General features: G+C 41.7%; 6 protein-coding genes across 6 annotated transcripts; 2 read left to right on the plus strand and 4 right to left on the minus strand.

The window, feature by feature from the left end:
• Positions 1-759: 759 nt before the first annotated feature.
• UAP1 (UDP-N-acetylglucosamine pyrophosphorylase) lies at positions 760-2,393 on the minus strand (the record flags this gene model as incomplete). Its single annotated transcript, XM_049253346.1, has 3 exons — positions 760-834; positions 887-1,624; positions 1,674-2,393. The coding sequence occupies 3 exons, from the start codon at positions 2,391-2,393 to the stop codon at positions 760-762; spliced, it is 1,533 nt and encodes a 510-aa protein (XP_049107692.1).
• Positions 2,394-2,856: 463 nt separating this feature from the next.
• On the minus strand, positions 2,857-4,380 carry cyp6 (Peptidyl-prolyl cis-trans isomerase-like 4; the record flags this gene model as incomplete). Its single annotated transcript, XM_049253347.1, has 4 exons — positions 2,857-3,226; positions 3,385-3,472; positions 3,527-4,227; positions 4,301-4,380. The coding sequence occupies 4 exons, from the start codon at positions 4,378-4,380 to the stop codon at positions 2,857-2,859; spliced, it is 1,239 nt and encodes a 412-aa protein (XP_049107693.1).
• An 8,945-nt stretch (positions 4,381-13,325) lies between these two features.
• LOZ57_004304 (uncharacterized protein) lies at positions 13,326-14,090 on the plus strand (the record flags this gene model as incomplete). The annotated part of the gene is made up of 1 exon (XM_049253348.1): positions 13,326-14,090. One exon carries the CDS (start codon positions 13,326-13,328, stop codon positions 14,088-14,090), a length of 765 nt encoding a protein of 254 aa, XP_049107694.1.
• A 726-nt stretch (positions 14,091-14,816) lies between these two features.
• On the minus strand, positions 14,817-15,431 carry LOZ57_004305 (uncharacterized protein; the record flags this gene model as incomplete). Its single annotated transcript, XM_049253349.1, has 3 exons — positions 14,817-14,899; positions 14,985-15,232; positions 15,355-15,431. 3 exons carry the CDS (start codon positions 15,429-15,431, stop codon positions 14,817-14,819), a joined length of 408 nt encoding a protein of 135 aa, XP_049107695.1.
• A 308-nt stretch (positions 15,432-15,739) lies between these two features.
• LOZ57_004306 (uncharacterized protein) lies at positions 15,740-17,065 on the plus strand (the record flags this gene model as incomplete). Its single annotated transcript, XM_049253350.1, has 4 exons — positions 15,740-15,994; positions 16,117-16,638; positions 16,714-16,849; positions 16,920-17,065. The coding sequence occupies 4 exons, from the start codon at positions 15,740-15,742 to the stop codon at positions 17,063-17,065; spliced, it is 1,059 nt and encodes a 352-aa protein (XP_049107696.1).
• Positions 17,066-18,224: 1,159 nt separating this feature from the next.
• Positions 18,225-20,547, minus strand: LOZ57_004307 (uncharacterized protein; the record flags this gene model as incomplete). Its single annotated transcript, XM_049253351.1, has 2 exons — positions 18,225-20,339; positions 20,428-20,547. 2 exons carry the CDS (start codon positions 20,545-20,547, stop codon positions 18,225-18,227), a joined length of 2,235 nt encoding a protein of 744 aa, XP_049107697.1.
• Positions 20,548-25,530: the final 4,983 nt, after the last annotated feature.

Consider the following 25,530-nt stretch of genomic DNA (forward strand, 5'->3'; position numbering starts at 1 on the left):
GCACTGGGCGCCGCCGCGGCGGCAATGGGCGATCGCGCAGCCTAGGCAGCCCGAGATGACGCGAAGACTCACTTTCCGAAAAAGAGGCCTAGTTCCCCCAAATTGTATATCTCGTTTCCTCCGTCGAAAACCCTAGTGACCAGCAGTCCTATGCCTAGAGAATGGTACGTTAACGTATTAGCGAGAAGGGGGGCCTCAATTAGTGAACGAGGCAAGAATGCGGTGGCGGACTTACTTCGCAGTCCTCCAAGCTAATCCCTCACAACGCTTCGTTCCCACCGGACCACACAATCCGAGTTCCTACCGAGTGGTGAATAATGGGATAGGCAAATGTGCAATACACCTGAAAGATACGGGTCGCTACAAAGAACCAGTCAATGGCTTGGGGGTTATGATGGGTGAAAATCTTTAGCTCTGTTGCGACCTTTCCTAATCTAGTTAGTTCCACCCACCTTCCCCGGAGCAGGTTGATCTCGCCCCCTCTGCACACTCAAGCTCTCTCGGGATGAAGTGGGTGGGGTGGGCCACAGGGAATATACCCGAGGCATGGGCAAGTCATCTCGAGCCAGGGGAAGCTCTGGCAAAAGCTGAACATACTATGATGGTCCTCATTTTGGTATCAACAAGTACAGAAATATATCCATGACGTAAGAATAGCATGTAAGATTTATATACTCTTTTCTTGGTGTGGCGCGCTGCTTTTTAAACCCCGACAATGTCTGTACGCCGAATATCATCTTGAATGTCGCACAAAACTTCTTAGGCATCCTCTTTTTCAAATACGGCCGGGGATTTGATCGTCTTTCCTTTCAAGAACTCCAACCCCTCTCCTCCCTGTAGCAAAATCAGTATGAAAACCAAGCGATGTTAGAGAGACTAGACTTACATAGCTAACAGAAGGTGACACCTCAACACCAGGGGAATCTGCAGACTCCGGTGTAACAATTCCACCGGCCGCTTCGACCCATCGTTGTCCCTGGCTCATGATGTCCTTCTTGCTGGTATCTGGATCGTCCTCGCCAGTTCCCCTAGCATTTTTGAGGGGAGAGAACTCATCTTCGCGCTTGACTTCAATCGCAGCAAATTTTTGGAGGGGTGTCATGGGAAAAACATCGAAAACAAATTGTTCAAGTTTGATGCCATTGGGGCTCTGGGGTTTTATTGGGGCCCCAGTCTCGATATCAACACAGGGAATCTTCTTACGAGCCACATGATGCGGGAGATCCGAAACCCAGCTCTCAATCGCCTCGAAAAAAGCAAACGAATAATAATGGTTAACAATGTTTGCTGCCCGGAATTTTAAAATTGCAGGATTCTTGCTGTCTTTGGCTTCTGAAGTTTCTTTGTCGATCTCAGAATATTCAACCACGTCTGGCTTTCCGTTTTTCAGGAGAATAAGTCCGACAGATTCTGTGGCGTTCCGCTTTCGAACCACCTTTGTGGCGATATCGACCTTTTTTGAAGCCGAGAATCCAATAAAGACGGGGTCTGCAACACGGACAAGGCAATTATCTACGCAATACGCGTGAATATGTTGAATACCACGCTTTTTCATATCGTCTCGAACACCCGCGGTCAGGAGAGCTTGATAGATACCCCCATTCCCATCAGGTGCAACAGCCACCTTTTGACGTCAATAAGACCAGTTATATTATAAGGGGCAAACGCCATACCTTAGATTTACTTTCCATCAGAATCTTTCCATCATTTGAAATGCATGGCAAGACGCCTTGCTCAAAAATAACCACGTTCTCCTTTTTCAACCCGAAATAATCATGTTTCTGGAAAAACTCCTGTGTCGGGCTGCGAGTAGGCCCACTAGTCATCACATACCAAGGAATTGTTACTCCTTGTGTTTTGCTACTAGACTCTGCCAAAGACTGTAGCTTTGCAATTCTCTCGGCTTGTATTTGGAATAGGGACTTTCCGCTTGGTAGTCCGATATCGTAGCACCCTTTTGGCGCAGAACTCCCCAGTCTTGTCCCTTGCCCGCCGGCCATGAGCACGACAGCAACCTTGTTCTCGGCAATCAGCTTCATGCCTTCCTCGTACCATCGTGAAATGTCAGCGGGGTCGGAATCAAGAATCGATGCGGTTGCATTTTCAGGTAGAGGCTCGAGCTTTCCGGAAGCGGATTCGGTATTAGCTGTTTGTGACTGAGTCGCACGGGTAGCAAGGACATTGATACGCTCGGGGTCAAAGGTAGACAACTGGTTGAAGAGCTGTGCTTTCTCAGATGAGTTGAGCTCGTTGAAGAAAGTGAAAACCTGGCCTTGTCCAGCTTGGCTATATTTATTTTGTAGCTGAGCGATTTCTTCTACCGACGGCTCCTTGGAATGAATGCTCATCTTGCCCACAAGGTTGGACACCGTGTCTCTCACTGCCGACGCCATGGGTGGGGTAAAGGTTGGTATGTATGGAGCTTTCAATCAACGTGTAACAGGGGTGACCTGAGGCTTTGGGTGTGAGGCTTCTAGAAATAATTCGAATTCCAGCTTATCAAAGTTGGACACGATCGGAGCGTCTGGCGTAGTTATAAATCAACACGCTGAAGTTGAAGGGGGAAAGCTGGGTACTGGAGTTGGCGGGACGGATGTGGCATGCCCCTGAAGTGGGGTAATTTTATCCGGTTGACAACAGTGTGCTCTCACAAGGTTCAGGTCGTCCGTTCAAAGTCCTCACAGTGGCTGAGTTCCGGCCCCGTTGCTGATGCGTTGGATCTCAACTGTGAGAGGGTTTCTAGGGATCCCAGATCTAAACTTTCATGGCAGAGGGCCCATCTCTATTTTTTGGGTTTATGAATTCCACTTCGGCTCGGCAAAATATAGTTATGGACAAGAAAGAAAGTACCCAAGATTAACTATTTAAGTGATTGTTATTATCTACGATGTCGTTCATGGTCATTATTGCGCTGCGAGTTATGAGTGCTACGTCCATATTGTCTGTCATCATGTCGCCGCGGAGATGCACGGCGATACCTCCGATCTGGGCTTCTACTTCGGGACCGATATCGTTGGGAACCTTTGTGAGAATCTCGGCTAGCGTTTCCTGAGGGGATATCTTCTTTTTCAAATACCATTCCGTATCGGTCTCGTTTCCTGGGGATATCTGCAGCTGCTCTGTAATGCCGCTTTTTCTCCAGACTCGAAATACCGCCGAACCCTCCTCTTTGGTTTGCCCTTTTAGCATTCGTAGCCGATCGCCAACTATCCGAAAGTTTCGAAACCTAGATAAACGTTAGCAACAGCATCATAGGCGTCAGAGGAGCTTCGTACACTCTGGGAGAAGTCCACATGTATTCGGTGGTCATCTATGAGTACACCTTGCATCTTAAAGTAGGCCTGTTCACAGTCTTTCTGATTCTCAAACTCTATGAAAGCATACTGTAAACTGTCTCCGGTTCGCTTGTCACGAATAACTTCACACGACAAGATTGGCCCGAATCGGCTGAATATCAAGTTTAAATCCTCATCTAAAGTGCAGTTTAGAATCCACAGAGGGGAAATAGCGGGTAACATCGACATACCGTGGGTGACTGGATTCAGTTTGCACACGAAAAGTACATTCTCCGGTGGCTTTACCTCAGCAAAGGGTAAATCTCCTACCATCTCCAAAGTTAAGGCTTGGGCTCTCGCTTCACGCTCTCGCCGTAGCTTCTCAAGCGATTCTTCATCCGCATTATCGTCTAACTCTTCGTCATCGGCTATCATCACTGTGGCCAACTGTGCTTTGGAGGGAACCGGGCTTTCTGGAGGTACAATGAGCTCTGGGGGATCACTGAAGGGATCGTCTAATATTGCAGTGTGTTTAATTCGAATATCCTTGAGCGGCCGGCCCTTATCATCAATGAAAGCATCATTGACCTTTTCTAATACATCAAAGCCTTCGACCACGTTCCCAAATATTGCAGCTTTGCCGTCGAGATAGTCGAGGTTATCACCGAGGGTTATGATAAATTGACTTCCAGCCAAACGTGTATCGGGATCTTTCGGCGATGGCACTGTGACCATGCTCACAGTGCCACGCAAGGAATGTTTGAGCTTTGGAATAGGCTCAACAGGAAATAGCTTTTGCGACGGCCCTTTCAAAATCCCCCATATAGACGAACCGCCATCGCTTTCTGGTGAGTCCGGGCCGAGCGGATCACCGGCCTGAAATGAAAATGACTTTTGTACGCTGTGTATCGGGGAGAAATTGAAGTATTTGATCTTGCACAATTTCAAGAAACTAGGTCCGACGTCTTAGTTGCCATTTCTCAGTTACCTGACAACTATAAAAAGTGAAGATGATGGGAACTCACTTTTCACATGCTTTGGGCGCTGAGTCTACTAACAAATCAACAACAATGTCCCCTAGCGATGTCTCCAAAAGTACACTCATTTTTAGTTTCAATCTGCAAGCATAGAACACAGCTCTGCAGGAAAAGAGGCGTTCTTCTTTCGAGGAACCCAACCTCGAACTGGAGGGCTTCAGTTCGCGGTTTGCTTATGTAATCTTCCTGCACTTATCAAAACGGCGATTATGCTTTGTATCGGACGACACAGGAGCACGTGATGATCATGTGACTGAGTGTCTATAATATTGTGTCTGGTCTTGCTCCTAACAAACAAGACATGGATACTTATAGACAAACATGCTATAATCAAGGCTACAGAAAAAACATATGAAAAATCTCTAGCAAATCTCTGCCAGTCCAATAGACAAAGATAATGAAATCAATATCATGATTGAGAGAAGAAGATGATAAATCTATGATTCTTCAGTTTCTTTTTTGAAGATCTGATCATCTAATAAGTCATCTGACTTCTGCTCAACACACTTCTGTAGTTTTGGCAGTGATGTAGATGATGAACTCTCCTCTATTAAATAATCAATATTCATAAGTCTCAATTGCTTAATGAATTTTTCAAATTTCTGTCTAGATAAGATTTTTGTTAAGCCATCTGCAGGCATATTATTGCTTTCAATTCAGATAATATTTAATTTCTTATTAGTAACTGCTTCCCATAATCAGTAATGATGAATATTAACATGGCAGAGCTTGGTAATTAGTTGTGGAGCTGCTGAAATCAGTAATCATATCATTTGCAAATTATCACATAAAATATCAAAATCTCTTTCTAATTTCAACATAATATTCTTAAATAAGTGTTTCCACCACATGGTCTCTTTTGCTGTATAGAATAGTGCTAAAAGCTCAGCTTTCATTGAAGACATTGTAATGATCTTTTGTCTGAAGAATTTTCAATCAATTAAGTCTTCAAAGAGCTTAAATACAGAGTTCTGAAAGAAGCATCTAGAGCTCAAATCATCTGCAAAAGAAGAATCACTGATGATTATTAAATGAGTGTTTACAGCATTGTTATTATCACTCTGAATATTCAACTTTCTCTTGGCACAGAATTCAAGAGCATAATACTTCATTAAAAAAGCATATGAGATAACTCTCTCAATTGCTGTATGATGTTCTGATTCTGGATTAACCAAAGCCTCACTTAATTTTGCAGTAGCAAACAAAATATCAGACCACATTACAATAGCAGTGTAGAGAGTCAAATCAATCTTCTGTTGATAGACATGTATTCATTGCTTATCTTGCACCTTCATATAAGAAGCTATATTCACAGTTACCATTGGCATATGTGATGACTTCAATTCTGTAAGATTGAACTTATTAGCAATCTTCTCAATATAACTATTCTGACACAGTCAAAGCTTCTGAGCATTTCTATCACATAAGACATGAATATCTAGAAACCACTCTAGCTCTTCAATCTCTTGAAGCTTGTAATGTGTCTGTAGATTCTTCAATAACTGCTCAAATGTTTCAACATTCTTTCTGTGATATAAAAATACTATGTCATTCATGTAAAAGAAGATAATAATATTCTTACCAACAAATAGACATGATTCTTCACAAATCTGACAGAATTTTAGTTCCCAGAGTGTTGAAGTGAGATCTTTGTATCAGAGTTGTGGAGATTTGAGATGATTATATAAGACATGTAGAATCTTTCAAACATCTCTTTTCTTACTGTAATTCTCTGCCAGTCTGCAATAAACAGATTTATCAAATGAAGCATTAATGAATGCATTAACAGCATCAATCTGAAAGATCTCCATTTCAAAATAAGCTGTTATAGTCATTAAAAGGCAAAATATTCACACAGTGAGAGTAGTGATGTAGGTGTCATGTTTATTATTTATATTCAGATCTCCACAAAAAATGAGCCTTGCCTTATAACATTCCAAAAAACCATTAACATCAAATTTGTACATATAAATTCACATTAAAAAAATTGAATGTATTTCTTCTGAGCTTTCTACTTCTTCAAAGCATTTCTTTGTTTGTAGCTTCTTCATTTCCACATTCATTGTGGCCTTAAAGCCACCAGCATGCAGATGTTGCAACATTGAAAAATAATGCTTTGGAGACTTCAGAAGATTCTCTCTGTGAAGTCTAGAATTCATAATTGTAAAAGCTGTTAAATAGTCTCTATAAAAAGAATTCAAATGCACTGTTTGCTGCAGAATCACTGTATAAGCTGTTTGTCTGTCAATTCAATCTGCATTTTGATGCTTTATTCTAGCACTTTGTCTAGAAGATTGCTCTGTGCTCAAGCTCACATCAGCTGAGTCATTCACCACTTCTGTGGCAAAATGATTGACTGTTGAAATTCCATCATTAGTGCTCATCACCTCTGCAGCAGAACAATTGGCTATTAATTGTCTGTCATTTGTGCTCATCACTCTCATAGAGCTAGTGGCAGAAAGTGTAGTAGATGTTATATCTTCAGATGACTCAACTACAACACCACTCATCATCTCTGTAGCTTCTGCAGCAGAATGATTGGCTGTCAATGAAAGTTGATTCAGCATCTCTATTTCAGTCAATGGTGTTGTTGAATCATCTGAAAGAAGTTGAGTGTAGATGTCTGAAGCCAACAGCTCTGATGTAGATTCTGATGTTGACAATGCATGTGTTTCTTCTGACTGATTAGTTAGTGTCTTAGTCATTGTTTCTGTTGATCTTATTGACTGATTAACAGTCTTGTGACTTTCATGTGATGTATTCTTCTCAGAGTCTTCATCTTCACTGTCATGCTCACTCAAGCTTGTCTTGTTAATATCACTTACTTCAACAAAAGATATTGTATTCAGCACAATGAAGCTCTTCTGTAATAAAAGCTCACTGCTAATCTCATTAGAATTAAATAGTGTACCTTCATCAAATATAACATCTCTTGTTAATATAATCTTTCATTGTACTGGAATTCAAATGTGAAAAATATTCATTGATTCATATTCAATAAGATATTCAACTTCCACTCTAGAAGTCAGCTTCTGATTTCTTTCATATCATGCATTCTTAATTAAAGAATACACTCTACAGCCAAAAACTCTTATATGTCTAATTTCAGTTAAAGGAGTTGCAGTTTGAAGATATTTCCCTAAGAATTCAAGAGAAGTGTTTCAATCAAAATCTTTAATCAGAATTCTGTTTAAAATATACACTGCAGTCTTGATGCATTCTGGTCACAAATTCTCAGACATGTTGACTTCAATTCACATTGTACATGCTGCTGTTGTTATTAAAGCTCCCACACATTCCACAGCTTCATTTTGAGCTGATGTGTAGAATGCTGAACATTGAACAACTATATCATATGTTCAAGCCAACACTGTCAGTTCTGACTGCATAGAGATCTCTCCATCAATTCAAATAGTCAAGATAGTCAATTGATATAAATTGAGAATTACTCTTATCATTTTTGCTGTGCATGTCAAACTTTCAGATTTTCACTGCATCATTTCCATGTAGTGCAGGTGAGTATAATCACAATATAAGTGAACCATCCACCTATCTTCATTATAATCTGGAGCAAACTGTATGAGATCAACAGACATCTTTATGAACAGATGTGTAGATCTTTCTGACAGTGTTCTGCATATGATTTGCTTTGCTTTTGAAAGAGTGCAAGATCTGCACTCTACTGTTAGAGAATTCCAAGAGATCTTTGTAAATTTCACATCAGTAGACATCTTCAGAAGATGAGCCAGAGACTCTCTTTCTAGATGACCAAGTCTTAAATGTTAAATATTTATTGTTTCTAGTGAACTGAAGACCAACACCATCAATGGTTTTTTAATTAAATCTTCACTCAATGAGACAGTAAAAACACTCTTTATTATACTGTCTGTTGCAATGTTAATAGATCTGTATTCAATGACCATTTTTCTCTCTTTAACAGTCAAATTGAACAAGATATCTCTTGTACTGATGTAGTAAATCATAAGAGACTTGTCATTCAAATAACAACTCTTCACATGCAGCAATCTGTGTGCTACTAGATTTGTATGAAAGCCAGAAATGTATAGAACATTCTTTAGTAATATCTTGTCAGCATCTGCTGGCATTTGAGTATAAACTTCAACATCATCATATTCATGGATTTTACAATGAGTATTTCCAATGAGCACAATATCTAAAGAACCAGCATTCTGATAGTTTTGAAATCTTGTAAAATCATTATAAATATGTGCATCTGCACCCCCATCTAATATGAAGCTGTCCCATAATGAATAGAGTTCATATTTATCACTCATGTTAGTGGAGTTAAAAACCATTACAGAAGCAAAGATAGTCAGATTAGAGAATGTCTTGACAACAGCTTTGTTAGCATCACCATCTGTCACATCACTTAAAGCATCAACTTCTTTATTAGCATTTAAATTCTTTGATTTCTTCCAATTTGCAATCTTTTTCTTTAATTTTCTGTTGTTCACTGGATTCTTCAATGCTTTCTTGACCTTATTATCAATTTTTGGATCTGGTTTCCAGCCTGTTGGTTGAACAAGTGGATTAAAATATGAGCAGTATGCCCAACCATGATGCTCTCTGCAAAGACATGCAGAGTTCATATTTCCATTATTCTTCCCCAACAGCTTATTTTGAACTATCTTTTTGGTAGAATATGCTGACAGCTTATTCTGTTGGTCTGGCTCAGAATCCTTCTTTAATGTCTGTCAAAATATTTAAATATGTCTATAAACATTCAGCTCATGCTTCTGATTTAAATTCTCTTCAGTTAGAAGCTTTGACAGATACATATAGAAGAACTCTCTGTAATTCTAAGAGATTGCTCTCAGAAATTGTTTGAAGGCAAAAGACTTGTGAATATATTCACACATATCATACACAGTGGCTCAATTTAATGCTTCTTTGTAGTTTAGTAAATATGCTTCAATCACTTAATTCTTTGACCCATCTTCTAGAATTTTGAATCTCTCTATTAGTCTAGCTTTCAATTGAGAAGCATTCACTGCATTTCTAGCATATAGAGTTTTCAGATGTTCTTTTGCAGTAGCTTCTATACTGTCTGATTCACTTATTGTAAGAATTCTCAGAGACAGATCTACATAATCTTTTATTGTCTTCTGTAGCTCTTGCATCACTAAGATTCTCTTCTCTCAAGTTCTGTATCAGTCTCTTTGCATATTTCTTACATGTTTCATATCTGCAGGAGTTGCAGTTTCTTTGATTTTCTCAGAAGAAAGAAAATTCTCTATAACAGATTCTCAAAGTTCAGAATGCATTTCTTTTGTCAGATCAACATACAGTCACAATTGATGAAGATTTACTAAATGCTTAATGTTTTCAATCCATTCTTCTCAATCATCAGAACTATTCAGCATAACAACTCTTCTAGACAATTTGTTCATTTTTAATTAATTATTGAAGTGAGACATTGACCCTAGATTATGATTTTCCATAGGCTTAGATTGATAAATATATAGATGCATTAGATCTCCACAAACTCCACAATTAAGATTTAAGCTTAAATAGGGGGTTCAATGTATGATCTCAAGATACTTAATAGTGATCTCTATTTATATGGATAACAAGAGTAAAATAAAGTATCTTGAACATATCTTTAAATAACAATCAAATTCTTGAAAGAGCCCAGACTCATAACTATCAGATGACACAGAAGCACATGATGATCATGTGACTGAGCATCTATAATATTGTGTCTGGTCTTACTTCTAACAAATGAGACACAGATACTTATAGACAAACATGCTATAATCAAGACTATGGGAAAAACATATGAAAAACTCCTAGCAAACCTCCACCAGCCCAATAGACAAAGATAATGAAATCAGTACTGTGGTCAAGAGGAGGAGGTGGCAAACCTACGGTTCTCCAGTTCCTCCTTCAGAGACCTGGTCACCTGACAAGTCACCTGACTCCTGCTCAACACTTTGGGAGTCAAAAACTCTGTCATAATGTCATATCGGACATAATTCAATGTTTAAGGCGGAATGGCGCCAAAATACTCCGTGCTATCTACCAAATCGAGGCCCGATGCACTTGGAACTAACGTGTTGAATACTTTTAGAGATCCAGCTATGGCAATTTTCATTGTGCTTTAGCCTAGAACTTCTATAGCCCATGCTACTGATGACTTGAACTCCATCCACCGTTTGAATACCTAGTTGCATGGCATGGTGGCTTAAATGTGGTGATGTGCATACAAGCTTGTTTGCTGGCTCCCATCATGTTCGTATCTGTTTGGTGGGGCGCTTATGTTCCGAGTGCAGCATATTAGCGCCTTGCATTGAGCACCCTTTTTGTCCTTCCACCAAGACCCTGCGCCGCCTTGCCGAAATTATGTCTGATAGAGACCCTGACTGTATTCTGCAGGAAACGCCCTGAACTTTGTTATCCGCCTATGTCGTACGGCAGGCCCATATTATTGGTGGGAAAACGGTCCGGCATCACGCAGGATTCCAGCTTTCTGTGAGACCAACGCGGCCATTGATCTTGCCATTTTGGCCTGAAACACACGTGGAGACATGCCTTGTGCCGAATAATATGGCACGTTCTGTGTTTTCCCTGAACCCTATTATTATGCAGGTGTTCAGGTTTCGGCGACCCTCGGTGAACCCGCTTCGACCTCACCTGTGCCTATCTTGATGCCCCCTTATGCTAGGGTACACTAATGTACGAAGTATGTACAGAACCCATCACTGCTACAGGCAGCCAAGACCTTTATGCAGGGCTAGCTGCCGAAAATCGTTCTCCCGCAGTTCCAGAATATTGTCCGCCTGCTCTATCCTTGCAGAAAATTCAGCGGTTTTTCTTACCCAATTGAGTCGAGGCGTACTTCCTACATGCATGCAGTTGAACCGAGGGATGGGGCCCAATTTTTCTTTCTTTTTTCTTTTTGGAATATCGATTCTGCGACATAAAACCAAGCTTTTAGGCTCCTAAAGGGATGTCGTAATAATGAGAGATACTGAAACTCATATAAACCCACATTGTCTCTCATTCCTTTACAGTCGTTAGCCGCCGTTGAGCCTTGCGTGAATGTTGCTCCAGTTAACCTGCTAATTAATGGTATGTATCACGCCTTCTTTGACAACACACTTTGCATGCAGCTTGGACCCTACGCTTTTGCTGTGGGTAATTCAAATGGAGGCAGCTTCATACGTTTTTAGTATTTTTGCCTCCGGCTTGTGTCACAAACGATTGGAGTGGCTTGGATTTATCTAGTAGACAGCTTTTAAACATAGCGCGTTTTGTATGGGATGACAATGCAGATCGACGTGGTTTTTCGCTCTGACGACTCAGAGTCGTTTTGCTGGAGGCTAATCCGACAATCTTCAGCTTGTTTGCTACCACCGCGAGTACCTGCAGCTCCATGTCCTTTGAATGGTCCATAATATTCGCCAAGAAGGAAGCAAACATATGGGTTTCTTCTCAGTCATGTCTGATGAAGAATGAAGCACTTCCGGGCCCCCTTTTGACAAACGCTACAGCCGCAGTTGCTGGCTGATATTTCATATTACCACTCTTCATGATCATGTACGCGCGTTCCTTTGTTTGTTCAATTTTACACGAGAAAATCTTCTCATGCTACGATTTTATCTAGTAAGTTACTCAAGCTCTTTTTCTACTGTCTCTTGCGGGGAACATATAATAGCCACCTTGATCCTAGGCGATTGACCTTCTCCAATAGCATAAAGATGGCATATACTTACGTGTGACGTTACTCTGTGATACATTTTGGTGTTTTTCAACTACAGGGTTTTGATCGGGTCAATGTGGGTTTTCTTCACAATAACCACGGCTACAGACTGTGTCCCGGAGACACGCAGGGAGTTCTGGTGAAACATGATAAAGAATCTGAGTACTATCAACCCGTGATTCCTTTTCAACGATCTGACTAAAGATTTCAAACTGTGGGGGGTTTTGTCCCCCATGGTAAACGCATCCATATATCCTGTACAGGACAAGGATCTCAGGGGAGCTGCACAGCCTGCTTGAAGGAGACGCGGTGTTGTATACCTGGCTTAAAATCGCTTTAGCTCCCTGGGATATCCTTATCAATTCTCTCTTGTTTAACCCTTACTACCCTTGAAGAATATCAAAACTTGACTGTCGTTCAAATACTACTAGGTTGCCTTGTCGAACACTTGTGCCTTTCTATTGATATGTTCCCTGCCACCCTACTGAATGCGGAGTTACACAAAGCGTTGCAGTATTAATATACACCGTTAGCTGTTGAGCTACTTGGAATGTTGGTGGGCTGGTGTATCGTCTCGATTTGAACATTAAAGCCGGTCAAAGCCTAGCACTTGGGTTCTCCAAAGCTTCTATGCACTTAATAAGGGAAGACTCCCGTCAGATTGTTCTGAGTGATAGTGATACCCCAGATTCATTCATGACGGACCATGAAGCCAAAGGCAATGGGAGGCGGCGAACACCGGTGGCGGTTCGTACCTCACTCGTTTTATTTGTATTGTAAATTTCTGACTTCATGAAGTGTCTTAGATGTCGAAAACGCAAGATTAAATGCAGTGGAGATGCTGGTGATAGCCAGGGGTGCACCAACTGCCGGGCTTCAGGCACAACAAATTGCACCTTTCTACGGGTTCGCTAAATTCAATGAACATAACCACTTTACCTCTAACAAGCAAAATTCAAGGTCAATTCTTCCATGTTGCATACGAGAAGCCCATATCTCAGTTTACCATACCCAAATCTGAACTCTAGCGGTGCACTTTCAGCCGGAGGGATGCAACCGAGTTTTCAGGAGCAGCATACGCTTCCTCAAACGACTTCCCATACTCTACACTCTGCCCCAGCGAACTGTTCTCCATGCGCTTTGCTGCATTCTGCTTTTGACTGTGGGACAGCAAATGGGAATAGTCTTTCTAACCGCTCACCGTACATTCAAGGGTATCAAATGAGCTACGATGAGGACGCGAACTATTCAATGTCACAATCTCAACCAGCCATGCTTGTTACCGGCGACATGCCAGATGGTGGTGCATTTGACAGCCCAGCTCCGACAAAACCCTGGTATGACTCTTCTCAAATCAAACCGCTTCAAGGGTCCTTTCCAGATAGTGATGCAAACAACACCTTGGCCACTTCGAGCTATCCATTTTTGCTGCAACAATCTGCGGCAACTGATAATGTATCAGTATTTCCTCTCATGAATCCATTATCAGCCAGCCTCACATCCGACAGAACACTACCAACCCCCGCTGGACTTCGAAATAACACATTTCCTCCTTCAGCATCTGTTTCGGAAAATTTGAATACCTTTCAGGGAAACATACCGAATTTAAAGTCAGCCTGGGGACTTGACAAGCATTTCTTAAGTGATTTCAGCATACCGCGAGGCAGTTCAAGTGCAGGTAGCTCTACAACGTCTTTAGAAAGATGCAAGCCACCCGCCAGTCCACCTGACCTTGGATTCGGGTATATCCCAATATCTAGCCACGCAAGGGGCCCGGCAGTCACTTCTCCATGTACATTTGCAGACACCATTGCCTTTTCAGATAGATTTCGAACGGCAAGTGAACCGAAATGCTCAAAAGCTTCTCTCAGAGAAAAAATCCCAGACTTTTACACATCTGAAGTGTATGGGTACGAAAGATGCCGTGGCTCCAGGGGAAATCTAGTAAGCGGTGATATTTACATACGAAATCCCGCTGATAGCGAGCCAATTTCTATTGTCAGGCCGGATTCAATTAGGCGACCAACACCGATCCCCGCACTGAATAACATTTGAATCTATATACTCCATACTTTAGCTCCCTGTGTTAAAAATGATTTCATTCTAACCCAGAAAGCCAAAGCCGCCTTAGCTAGCTGCTAGTACTTTGTTTAAGTTAATCGGAAATAATATTACAGACACAAAACGGGTTTGTTTCGCCAAGGAGGAACGCTTTGATATTGCGACCCTGGGCTTGTGCAACTTATACACACTTTGTTTCTAGAGATTGCGCAAACCCTTTTCGGGCGAGCCACACTTTCAACCTCCACCTCTCTTATTTTTCTTATTTGATTTTTATTTGATTTTTATTTTCAAGGGATTCAAAACCCCGGTTCTCTCCTATATTTTGTTTGGTCATCGAGATATGCACTTTCTGGACTAGATATGGTGTGGGTCGCTTGCTTCTCAGAAAAAGGGAGGCTAGTGTTTTTGAATTGTAGCGAATCTGCGTTTTGGGGGTAAGAGGTTAATCAATTTCATGGTTTTATTTAATTTTGCCGCCTAGTAGCAGAAGATAGGACAATCGACTTCGTGTGAACGGAGGTACAATTTCATAGGTCAAAAACCGAATTTTGCCTTGTAGTAAAAGATAAGGACGAAACATGTTCACCATATGACTTGATTCGTAGCTAGAGTACAGCAACAATCTCCCTGGAAGGCATCATCCAGAGTGGCTGAATAATCCATCGAAACAAGAGGAAAAGCACCATTGCGACCAAATAACACCGAATCTCATATTGCCTATTTGCCCTTCTTGTCCTTCTTGGGGCCCTTGGTCTTAGCCGTTCCCCGGAATTTCTTTGATCTGTTCTTTCGTTGTTTACCTAGTAGTGCGCAAAAAAAATCAATTATTAGTAATGATATTCAAAACCCAATGGCAGCGATTAATGAACGTTGGTCAAAACGTACGCTGTTGTCTAGAAGCCTTCTCAATCTTCTCAGCAGCACCGATCCGGACGAGGCGATAGCGGGGCTCGAATTTCTTCAAGGCTTCGCTTGAGTCGTAAATGAGGGCGAAGCCGGTAGTTTTTCCACCACCATACTGTGTGCGGAGGCCGAAAACAGACACTTGGTCCTTGTTTGATTTGTATAACTCGGCGAGTTTACCACGGAGGTCGTCTTTGGAGATGTTGGGGCGGTTGGGATGGAGGATATCACTAGAAAGTTATTATCATTAACTATGTTGCCCTGTCAAAGATTGACCCAACGAGCCGTCCAGTGCGGGTTCAACGAGGGAGACGAATGATCCCGTTCCATGAAGGGTGATAATTGCACTTACACCACCATCTGCTTACGGCCCAAGAGAGCGTTGCGGAGGAACTTGCGCGTACGCAGGGTAATAGGAGCGTCAGCCATGATTGCGGAGGGGCCGATAAATCGATCAGAATCTGCCTTAGACGAGAGATTCGCGCAAGCAGGCGAGTCGATTCAAATCGTTTGCCGGCGGCTTTTGGCGTGAGTGGTCGCTGTCGTTCTCAAGGTCTTCAATCGCGAATTTCGACTTTGCCGGGTGTGGGTTTTCGCCTAGGGCCAAGAATGGATATCTACGCTAGTCCCAATACGGAAAGGTCTCATACCGCACACAAGACTACGTCCTAGGTAATTGGAAACGACAACGACAATAAGCCTTCCTACCCACTGAGCCATTCACTACGAAAGGCGCAATGGCGTCAGCTTCACAGGACCGCGAGCACAGTCTCAAAATCTTTGCCGCGCAGTATTTTCAAATTCTCGAACCGCAGCATTTGATGCTCCCACCTAATGGCGTTCTTATCCAGCCTAAAGCCCAATGCTGGATCTATGAGAACATGTTCAATGAGGTCGAGATCTGGCCTATTCCACCAGTGCGCTACCGCTGTCGGGTTCTAAAAATGGTTTTATCTCTGCTTGAAAGCTCAATTACGGACCCAGAGGAGGATGTATGAGCCTTCTCCTAAAGCAAACTGTTGCGTTATTTTCCATGGGCATACCCGCATGATATGACTCATTCTCCCGTTACTACGTCGTCAAATATATCCTGACGGTTTTGCTTTTTGAGTAGGAGATCACAGAAGATCTCATGAATGTCTGGACCGACCTGATTACCCGTCCTCAACGGTCACCACTTGACGAAGCCCAAGACTTGTCCTACATCAAGTACTCACCGCCAGGAATATGGGACCTAGGAATTTCTCGGTCTGTGATAACATGCGAAAATCGTGGCCTCATTTTATCTTCCGGTACTACCGGATTTCGCACGTGGGAGGCCGCTTTACACTTAGGGACATATCTCTCCACTCCATCCGGCAAGGCTGTCGTATCAGGAAAAAATATTGTGGAATTAGGTGCTGGAACAGGCCTCATCTCACTATACTGCTTCAAATGCCTGGGTACTAACAGCGTGGTTGCCACGGATCGGGAGCCAGCATTGATTTCTAACATTCAAGACTGTGTCTCGCGGAATAACCTAAATTCTCCCCGCTTTCGTACGCACATTTGGGAGTGGGGTAGACCCTTGACAGTTCTAGATGAGTCTAGTGCGGATCTACCAACCTCTTTTGATGTTGCACTTGGTGCAGATTTGGTATGAATTCCTCTATAGTAGTGTGCTTCATCTTTAGAGTTGTCTGTGAATACTAAGTCTGGCTCAAATCAACAGATATATGATTCAGACCTTATACCTGTACTTGTGTCAACACTGCACGACCTATTTGAAAACTATAATCTCAAGGAGTTTTTGATATCTGCTACCCTCCGTAATCAGGAAACATTCACGACATTTCTCAACTGTTGTGGTGCGAAACTCCATTTAGCTTCAAGGCCAGTGATTGTGTGATACATTGTACTAATGTTTGACGGCATCAGAAAAAACTAATCTACATGCACAATTAATCCACTTCCAATCTCCTCCTCGGCAGTTACAGGATGGGTTTTTCCATGGCACTGATGTGCCAATTAGAACGTATCGGATAATTACCTGCAAATCTCACAATGACCTTAGGTCTATCTAAATACCAAGCTTGTATCCATTACAATGACAGCCAGGCAGTCGAACCAAAGTTGTTGGCATTAGAGGGTCTTTGCGTAATCATCGTTGATTCGGATAGGCCGCTTTTACACACTCTCCCTACGACTGTACCTTAATTAATCGCTCAAATAGCCCAGGCCACTTCTAAATTCTGTTCGTGATAGCTAGATTGCCAGAAGCTCAAAGCGGGGCCATGTCGTACAATTAGGTCTCATGGCCCCCAGGCCGGTAACCAGCCTCGCTTCTCCATGGCTTACACTGCCAATTGCTTAGCCACTTCAAGATCGCAACTCTCCTTTGCGAAAAGTGGGGACTTTCTGTGTAACTCTCACAGTATTGTGATACATTTTGTCCATTCGCAATCCAAGCCTTTATCGGCCAAGCCGGTGGTCATGCAGGACGGCAATCAGCCTTTGTTTTATCCCGACCCTTGCGTCCCTCCAAGCCTTTCTGTACCACAATCCTGTAGGAAATGAATCATTGTGATAGCAATCATAAAAGTCTGTGTCCCAGACATCCTTTGACTCCCCCCATATAGCAATCCCAACATGCATCTCAACCTATATTGCCACAATGTTGCACATGCCAAAAAGGGTAAAATAACCATATACAAAACTCCTCAATCCAGCAAGGAGATTGTTTCTAAAACAATTAAACAGGAGCTACAGAGCATTGGTGATTGATTGGAATACATGACTTAAGTCTATTATTCCTCTTTATATCCCATGGATCTGAGATGATTAAAAAAACGTGACATAGGGGAAAGAAACTGCTGGATGAAAGCAGGTTGTACACCAAGGAAGGAAAGCTAGCACACTACACAAATGGGTATCATACAAGTATAAACCTAACAAAGCAAATGAACATGGTTTACCTGTGCCAGTACACAAGACCAAAAGCATGAGAATATTGCTTTCTAAATGAATTGTCGCGCGAGAAATATGTGCAGAACACTTATGTAAAGGAGATAATATAGTTGACAAATGAAAATATACAGATGAAGTAAGACTTCAGGGTGTTTCAGAGAACAGGGCATATTGAAGTAGAAAGTAGAGAGTGTAGCTGGAAGATAAACAGAAATCAAAAAAAAAAAAGAAAAAACAGATGGCTTCATATCAGTGAGTCTATTAGAGAGCATACTATTACTCTTCTAAGCTCTCTCGTAATAACGCTTCATCAATAGTTTCTGGATGAAGAGAAATAGGTGTTTTTTCAGGGGGTCTTAAACCAAGAATGAGTCCTTTCTGGTTTACACCTGGCGACCTGAAGAGTGGTATTTCGGGCGATCGTGCAGACTCTTTACTGGCTGGAGAGCTGGAAAGTAAAGATGAGGTGAATATAGTCGATGCGGATGGGTTTACGGGATCAGGACGAGCTGTAGGCCTTAACGGGGAAGACCATTTCCCCAAAATCCAGCTTCCCATGCGACTTTTTATGTTTGTTGGTTGGGGATCCTGACACAACTGTGGCTCCGAATAGGTTTTGCTGACGGTTGAAGTGGCACTGGTTGCAGTATTCGATGGTATCGTAGAAAAGGCTACAGATGATAAGAGAGAATGTGGAGATTTACTCTTGCTGATTGAAACTTTGGACACCGTGACGTCGGTCAGTGAAGTGACAGGAAGGGTAGATGAAAATATCGTGCCTGCAGATGCAATTCGCCGAGGCTTTTTGGGAACGAATACCGTGTGAGAGAAGGAATTGCTCAAGTACTCGCTTGTGGAATGGATATCCATTCCTGAAATGGATAAAAGACTCTCGTGGGATGCAGATCGATGTAACTGAGGCGAACGAAGTGGCATGACAACTTGATCATCAGCAGCACAGCAAGCACGAGTATCCGCATTATCCTCGTGTTCTTCTAGGGTTGGGAGCCCTGGAAAGCTTCCATCTTTGTTTCCAGACTCGTCGTTCTCAGTAAGAATGTTCGGTTTGCTGGACAAGTCTGCCCTCGATCGCGGGAAAGTAAGGGGTATGGAGGGTAGGTCGTCCAGCCATCGCTCGTCTAGGACGGATCGTATCGAAGTATCTGATGGCAACTTTCGATGACATGGCCTGCTAAGTGGGGAAGCAAACCCACTTTCGGGACTTGTCGGGCGAGAGGAATCAAAACCAACATCAGAGCGATCAAACAACGAGGAAGCTTTGTACGTGGATCTTGGAGAGCTTGGGCCAGACGAGAACACCAGGCCGGGTGTTTGGTCTACCCAGTGATTAGCACTCGTAGACAAAGGTGGTGTTCCCAATGCGGTTGAAGGAGAAGTCAGGTGCCGTGAGTTGGGGGATAATGGGCTTCCAGTTGAGCCTTTCGGCGGAGATTCAAAAAGGGTTGGAAAAATAGTTCTTCTTTTCTTTTGCGGACGGTGCAGCGAGAAGCGGTTTCGGTCTTTGCGTTGCGAAGTAGCCCCAATAGAAGCGTGATAGTGGTGGTGGACATGAAATTCTTGCGAGGGAGATTGAACCTTCTGTAGCTCCTCGCTGAGAAGTACATGGGAAGCACCTTCACTCGAAGCTTCCTGTTCTCCTCCACACAGTTGTTGATGATGGAGCATTAGTTTATCCCTTAAAGATCGAACTTCCTCGTCCGAGCTTTGTAACAACTCTTTAAGCTCATTGAGGCTGAACTGAAGATTGGCATTGTCTTGTAGTATATCTCGCACGAAATGAGACACGATGCTTGTTCCACTGGTATTCCGGCCCAGAGAGGCGGTTGCGGCGGCGCCCTTAAGTCTTCCAGCAGCCGTATCTAGTTCTCTTTCTACTGTTCTCCGCCGCTCCATTTGGGCTAGTAGCTCCGCATGCTTCTCGCGTTCACCCCTTGACTCCTTCTCGATTTTTTCTACCTGTTCGTGTAAGTCTCTCAGTGTCCTTTCCGCCTGTCGCCAGCGGTGGATGGCAGAACGCTCATTTTCTTCAGTTGCAGTAAGCGTATCTTGCAGCCGCGCTTGGTCAACCTCTAGTTGAGTCAGCTGCGCTTCAAGAATGGTCGCCCTTGATGCTGCAGCCGTCAATCGTCGCACCTCGAGCTGAACGCTTTCCAACGAGGTGTTCAGAGCTTTGATATGGGCATCGGACTCCGATATGACATCGTTCAGACCTTCTAACTGGTCTAGGAGGCCTCTGTTTTCTTGTATGATCTTAGCATTTTCGGCCTGCGCCTCTTTCTTTTGCTCCTCTAATTTCTCAATTTCCGCAATCATCCTGGTGCGATCGGCTTCCGCTTCAGCCATGTAGGATTCATGGCGTCCTAGTAGAGCCTAGAAATTAAGGTATATTGTTAGCTGTGGCTTCCGTCATGACTCGTCAAGGCCGCCAACGCAAACCGGTCCGATTGGGCACACATACCTGGCCAAGTCGCGCGGCGATGTGAACGTCCTTTTCCAGACTTGCCAGCGCGGCGCTGTTATGTTGGAGATAAGCGCAGTCCAGTCTGCCACAGCAGCAGTTGATTTCGGGTCGTTCCATCGCGACATCGAGGAGACGATATGTGTTGGCTAACAAGCCGTTTCATAGGTGAATGCAGTGCTTTGTACCGTGGGGTAGCTAAGTAAGGGATAGTTTTAAGGATCATCGCGTGCACGCGTTAGGTTTGTGTCCTAAACAGTGTAATCTGGACGCCATAGTTATAGTAACATACTTCGTGGTTACAGCTAGCTAACTAGTCATTACACAGTTAGTTACATAATTATGTGGGAATTCTAGGGTCCCCAGGTGCCCAGGCGTGTGGTCAACAGGCGTCTTAACTGGTAATTACTGGTTCCAAACATGGATGTTACCAGTGTGCAATTGATATGATGTGGGTTGAACTGTCCCCAGATGTTGTGAAGTGACTCAACAGGTCTTGGTCTTATATAATCAGATTAAGTTACTGAATATTACTAGAAGTATCAGAAGGTCTTGGAAGGACTTAGAATGTAGTAACTGTAACAAAACAGTCACTTACAAAGATGCTCAGTATGGTGTTGTAAGATGGCAGATGACCATACTTTTCTACTATCTGGTTACTACTGATAAGAAAGAACTCAGTGGAAGATTCCACTGAGTCCACATGATCCAGCTTATGTAAAGAACACAATATGTGGAGTTCACCTCACTTTACTCATGTAAAAGAACACATTGTGTACACTATTTCTAATATAGCCTAGCTTGATTTTGTGTGCAAATCCCCCCCCCACACTAATAATATTTCTCACTTTGCTCACTCTCACTCTCTTCTTCTTCTTTACAACTGCAACATCACAAAGATAAGCAGATTCTCCCATATTAAACTGCATGCTTTTTCAAGCTTTTAAATGTGCTCAATTTGAGCTTGAAAGCAATTTTATTACAGTCTCTCACTATGCACATAAAATTGAGTTCTTTATGCAGGGGTGAACAGAGATCTCAGCTTTGATCTGAGATCAAGTCTTGAATCTTGCTTCTTATTTGGCTCTTTATCTAGAAACTAGTAACTAATCAGTTGTTTTTGATAATAGATTGACATCTTTTCTCCCCTATTCTCTCACTGATTCACTACCAACATTCTTATTGATATGATTATTCACTACTAGTTATTACTGAATAGCTAATTATGGCAGCATCAGCAGAACAAGATTCTGCTTCTGATCAGTTATAATCAGAGAAAACTGAGAATATCCCCACAGTCCCCACTTCTACTTCTACTTCTACTGTCATCTCTCAACATACAGCTGCTCTTGCAGTGTTAACTGGCCTGAGTGACCTGACAGCTCTAGCAGCAATTGCTGTGCTTACAAAAGAATCTAAAAAAGCTGACTGCACAGTGCCACTTCAGCCAGAAAAGAGAAAGAAGCTTGCTGACTTGTAGACAATAGTTTCTTTGAATTGCTACTAATACTTACTGATAGATCAGTACTAATCAGTAATATGTGGTAGAATCAAAAAGTTCTGCAACTGTGAAGCACACAAAGCCCAATGTTTTTGAGTCAAGAGTACTATTGTAAGTATAGAGACTTCTACTTTATACTGATCACTAACAGTTTTATTAGAAGATTATGGCATGTGCTCATTGATGTTTCTTTTGCACATATGAAACATTCATGACCACAACAATAATAGTGGGTTACTACCAGTACTTATCAGTTACAATAGATCATCCAAAATAAGTCAGGGTGCAACAATTTGGAAGCATATTCAAAAGTCACATATTATAAGTTGAAGATGTTAAATAACTACAACTGGTTCTAACTGGTAACATGTAGAACCATAAGAAGAATACTCATTTTCACAATCTTTATGTTATGCCAGAGATCTCTGAATGTTATCAGCAGTAAGTGGTCACAATCAGTAATAACTCCAATGTTCTGACTTACCAATCAACTCAATATAGTGAGGATGAAGATCTGTAAGTGACAGTCATACAATCTATTAATTCCATCTGATACTTACTGATAATAGTGAGAATATCTATTCTCATTCAGAAGAATCTGAAGAGAAAGAGAAGGATGAAGATGATGAAGAAGAGAAGAAGAAGAAGAAGAAGAATGAACTTTCTGCTGTTTCAACTTCAGAATCTGTGTGTGGATGTGAATGTGGATGTGGTGATCATGCTTGTGGCAGCTGTGGTGGCAGCTGTGGTGGTGACCAAGGTGGCAGCCAAGGCACTATGTGAGTCTAACTGTGTGTTACTGAATGTTACTGAAGTTACTAATTACAACTGATAGACACTGTTCAGTCAGCTCAGCTGATGAGATCAATAGTGTTTGACAGTGAATTCCAACCTCTTCTTCTGCAACTTCAAAAAGTCATAAACAGTAAATGACATCTTGTTACTGATGATACTGCTTCTTACTGATAATAGCAGGGCAATGGGTTGCTGCCAGAGCTGTGCAAAAAGATCTCTTTCAACTTGCTCATCTACAAATGAAAATTGCTGGTAGATCTTTATCCTACCCTACTAGATCTTATCAGTTACTGACTAGCAATATAGAAAATTCCATCCCTGCACTTCAGCTATCTCTTGCACCCAATGCTAACTTCTTTTCTTATTGAAGGTTACTGAATAATGTGTCTTGAACAATTTGACATAGAGGATTGATTCTACTTGGTTTTTACTGATAATTATTGGGTTGAAGACTTTGTTTTTATGGGAAGAAATGGAGACTTTTGCTTTTTACTGATAGTTACTGGTTTTTATGTTGATGAGGTCCAAATTGATAATATTACCTCTTATTATTCAATATTTCTTGAGTAAATAATATATCTTCACTACACTCTCTTCTATGAAATATTATCTTCTACTGAGCATTATCAGTATTATTCAGTAAAGATCTTCTAGCTGCTAGTTCTCTCTCTCTCAATGATAATTTCTTCTGCTCTAGAGCCAAAGCTCTTTTTCTCAATTCTAAATTTCTATAAGCAATTTGAAACTCATTAAGATTTTCAATATCTCTTGAGAAGCTATCACTGATAGTATTTGGTTCATTCTGAATTGTATCATCATCTTCTTGAGTCAAGTCAACTGAACTGGACATGGAGGCACTTGATGCTTCTTGGTAATGTCAGCAAACCATCAGTAACTACCAGTAGGGATTGGATAAGAGAAGTAATTACTTGGACATTCAGATGATGAGAATTGATCAAATCTCAGTCTTCTGTTTGTTCTTTGAGCTGATGAATCAGTAGTCATAGTATCTGCCTGTTGCTTTTGACCTCTTCTAGTGCTAGTTCTACTAGTAGTTACCAATGAGTTCATGTTGCTTTGTGTTAGTGTTGTAGGATTGGTTTGTTGATGGGCTGCACATCTTCAATTGACTATTGACAGTTAATATCCATATGGTTTGTAGTGATTCATATCAATAGTTACTAGTTCCTACCATTGACATTGCTTCTATGAGCCCATTGCTCAGCACTCTGATCTCCATATTCAGATTGAACATCAGTCTCTTCAAATGTTTTTAACTGTTAAATGTCACCAACATCCAATTGGTAGCATCTGGATGATATCAGTAGTGTGTCTGATAGAATATGTCTTGGAATACAAACATACTCTTCAACAGCAGAGATGATTGGGATGTTGGTATCAGTAAGATTCAGTTGATGATGATTACTCTCAATAGCATTGGTATTTCTCTGAAGGTTTTTGAATGTGAGATAATTCATTTTGTTAAATTCACCATTAAGCCCAGCTAGAATCCATGGTGATTTTTTATGGGCTGCCCACTCAGATATCTTACTGTTTGAATCCCAAACCAACTCATCAAGAGACTGTCATACAACATTCTTACTAGAACAATGTGGTATTGATTCCATTAGGTGTTGCTGGGATATATCAGGTTGTGTCCAGTTAACACCATGAGCATAATGTACAAGGCAGAAAGCCAGCACATGTTGAACATAATCTTGCCATGTCCAGAATGAATCAAGATCCTTGAGATAACCATCTAGCCCTACCAGATATAATCAGTACCTGTGAGGACATTTTGAGAGTAGATGATTGTTATCAGAAGCTTGTTTGGGACACATATCTACTATAATAGCTTCAATGCTCTGATCATGAATGTGTTTCCATTCAATCTCTCTACCATGCAGTACCTCCACTTCATAGAAAAACAGTTTAAATGCTTTGTAGTACATGGCACTTGTATTCTGATTAATCAGTAGTCAGCCAAGGGTTATTACTGAATGCATGCAATTCAGATTAGTATTCATCAGCAGTGACCAGATGGTCTGAGAAATATTCAGTTAACATACTTCAATTTAAACAAGAATGCATTGTCACAAAGTCAATGATCTTAATGTCATCTGTAATCTTTGAGAATGTCATATCCATCTGAAAGAATTTGGATTCAACTAGAAGTTCAGCTTGTTCTTTTAGTAGTAATATAGCAATAAACAGATTGCCATCATTGTAGATCTTGTGGATATATTTTTTGTTATTTTTCTTGTCAAGTTCCATTTTGAGTTGGAGTGCTACTGTGTATTTAGCATACATAACCAGTAGTCACCAGTAAGGGGGAATATCATTTGGGCCTTGACCAGCAGAATGTAGTAATAACTGCTTCTTCTGAAGAATCTCTTACAGAACATTTCAGTTGTTGAGTTCAGAATGAAGATCACTTGGGGTATCTGCTTCTTCTGAATTCAAGTACTCAATGAACAAAGAATGATTCAAAAATCACTCTATATTGTCAGCATGTTCTAATCACTGATTGTTACTGATATCTACTAGTTGTCAACAATGAGTCATGAATCTGTTGGATAATGTGTTGAATATCACCAATTAGATGTTTTGGAACTTTGGTTGGTGGTGGTACTGGATGGGTATGAACACCATAGCTGATGAAAAGCAGATGGGATGGAGTGTTGTGATCTGGAATCACAACAACAAATTCAACTTCACATGGCTGGGTAGTAATAGTTCACTCCCCAAGACAACCATGGCATGCTGGTGGTAACTGGTAAGAATCAAACACAGTAATAGATGGAAGA

This window comes from Ophidiomyces ophidiicola (assembly GCF_022830035.1).
Source record: "Ophidiomyces ophidiicola strain CBS 122913 chromosome Unknown scaffold_17, whole genome shotgun sequence".
Lineage (NCBI taxonomy): Eukaryota > Fungi > Ascomycota > Eurotiomycetes > Onygenales > Onygenaceae > Ophidiomyces > Ophidiomyces ophidiicola.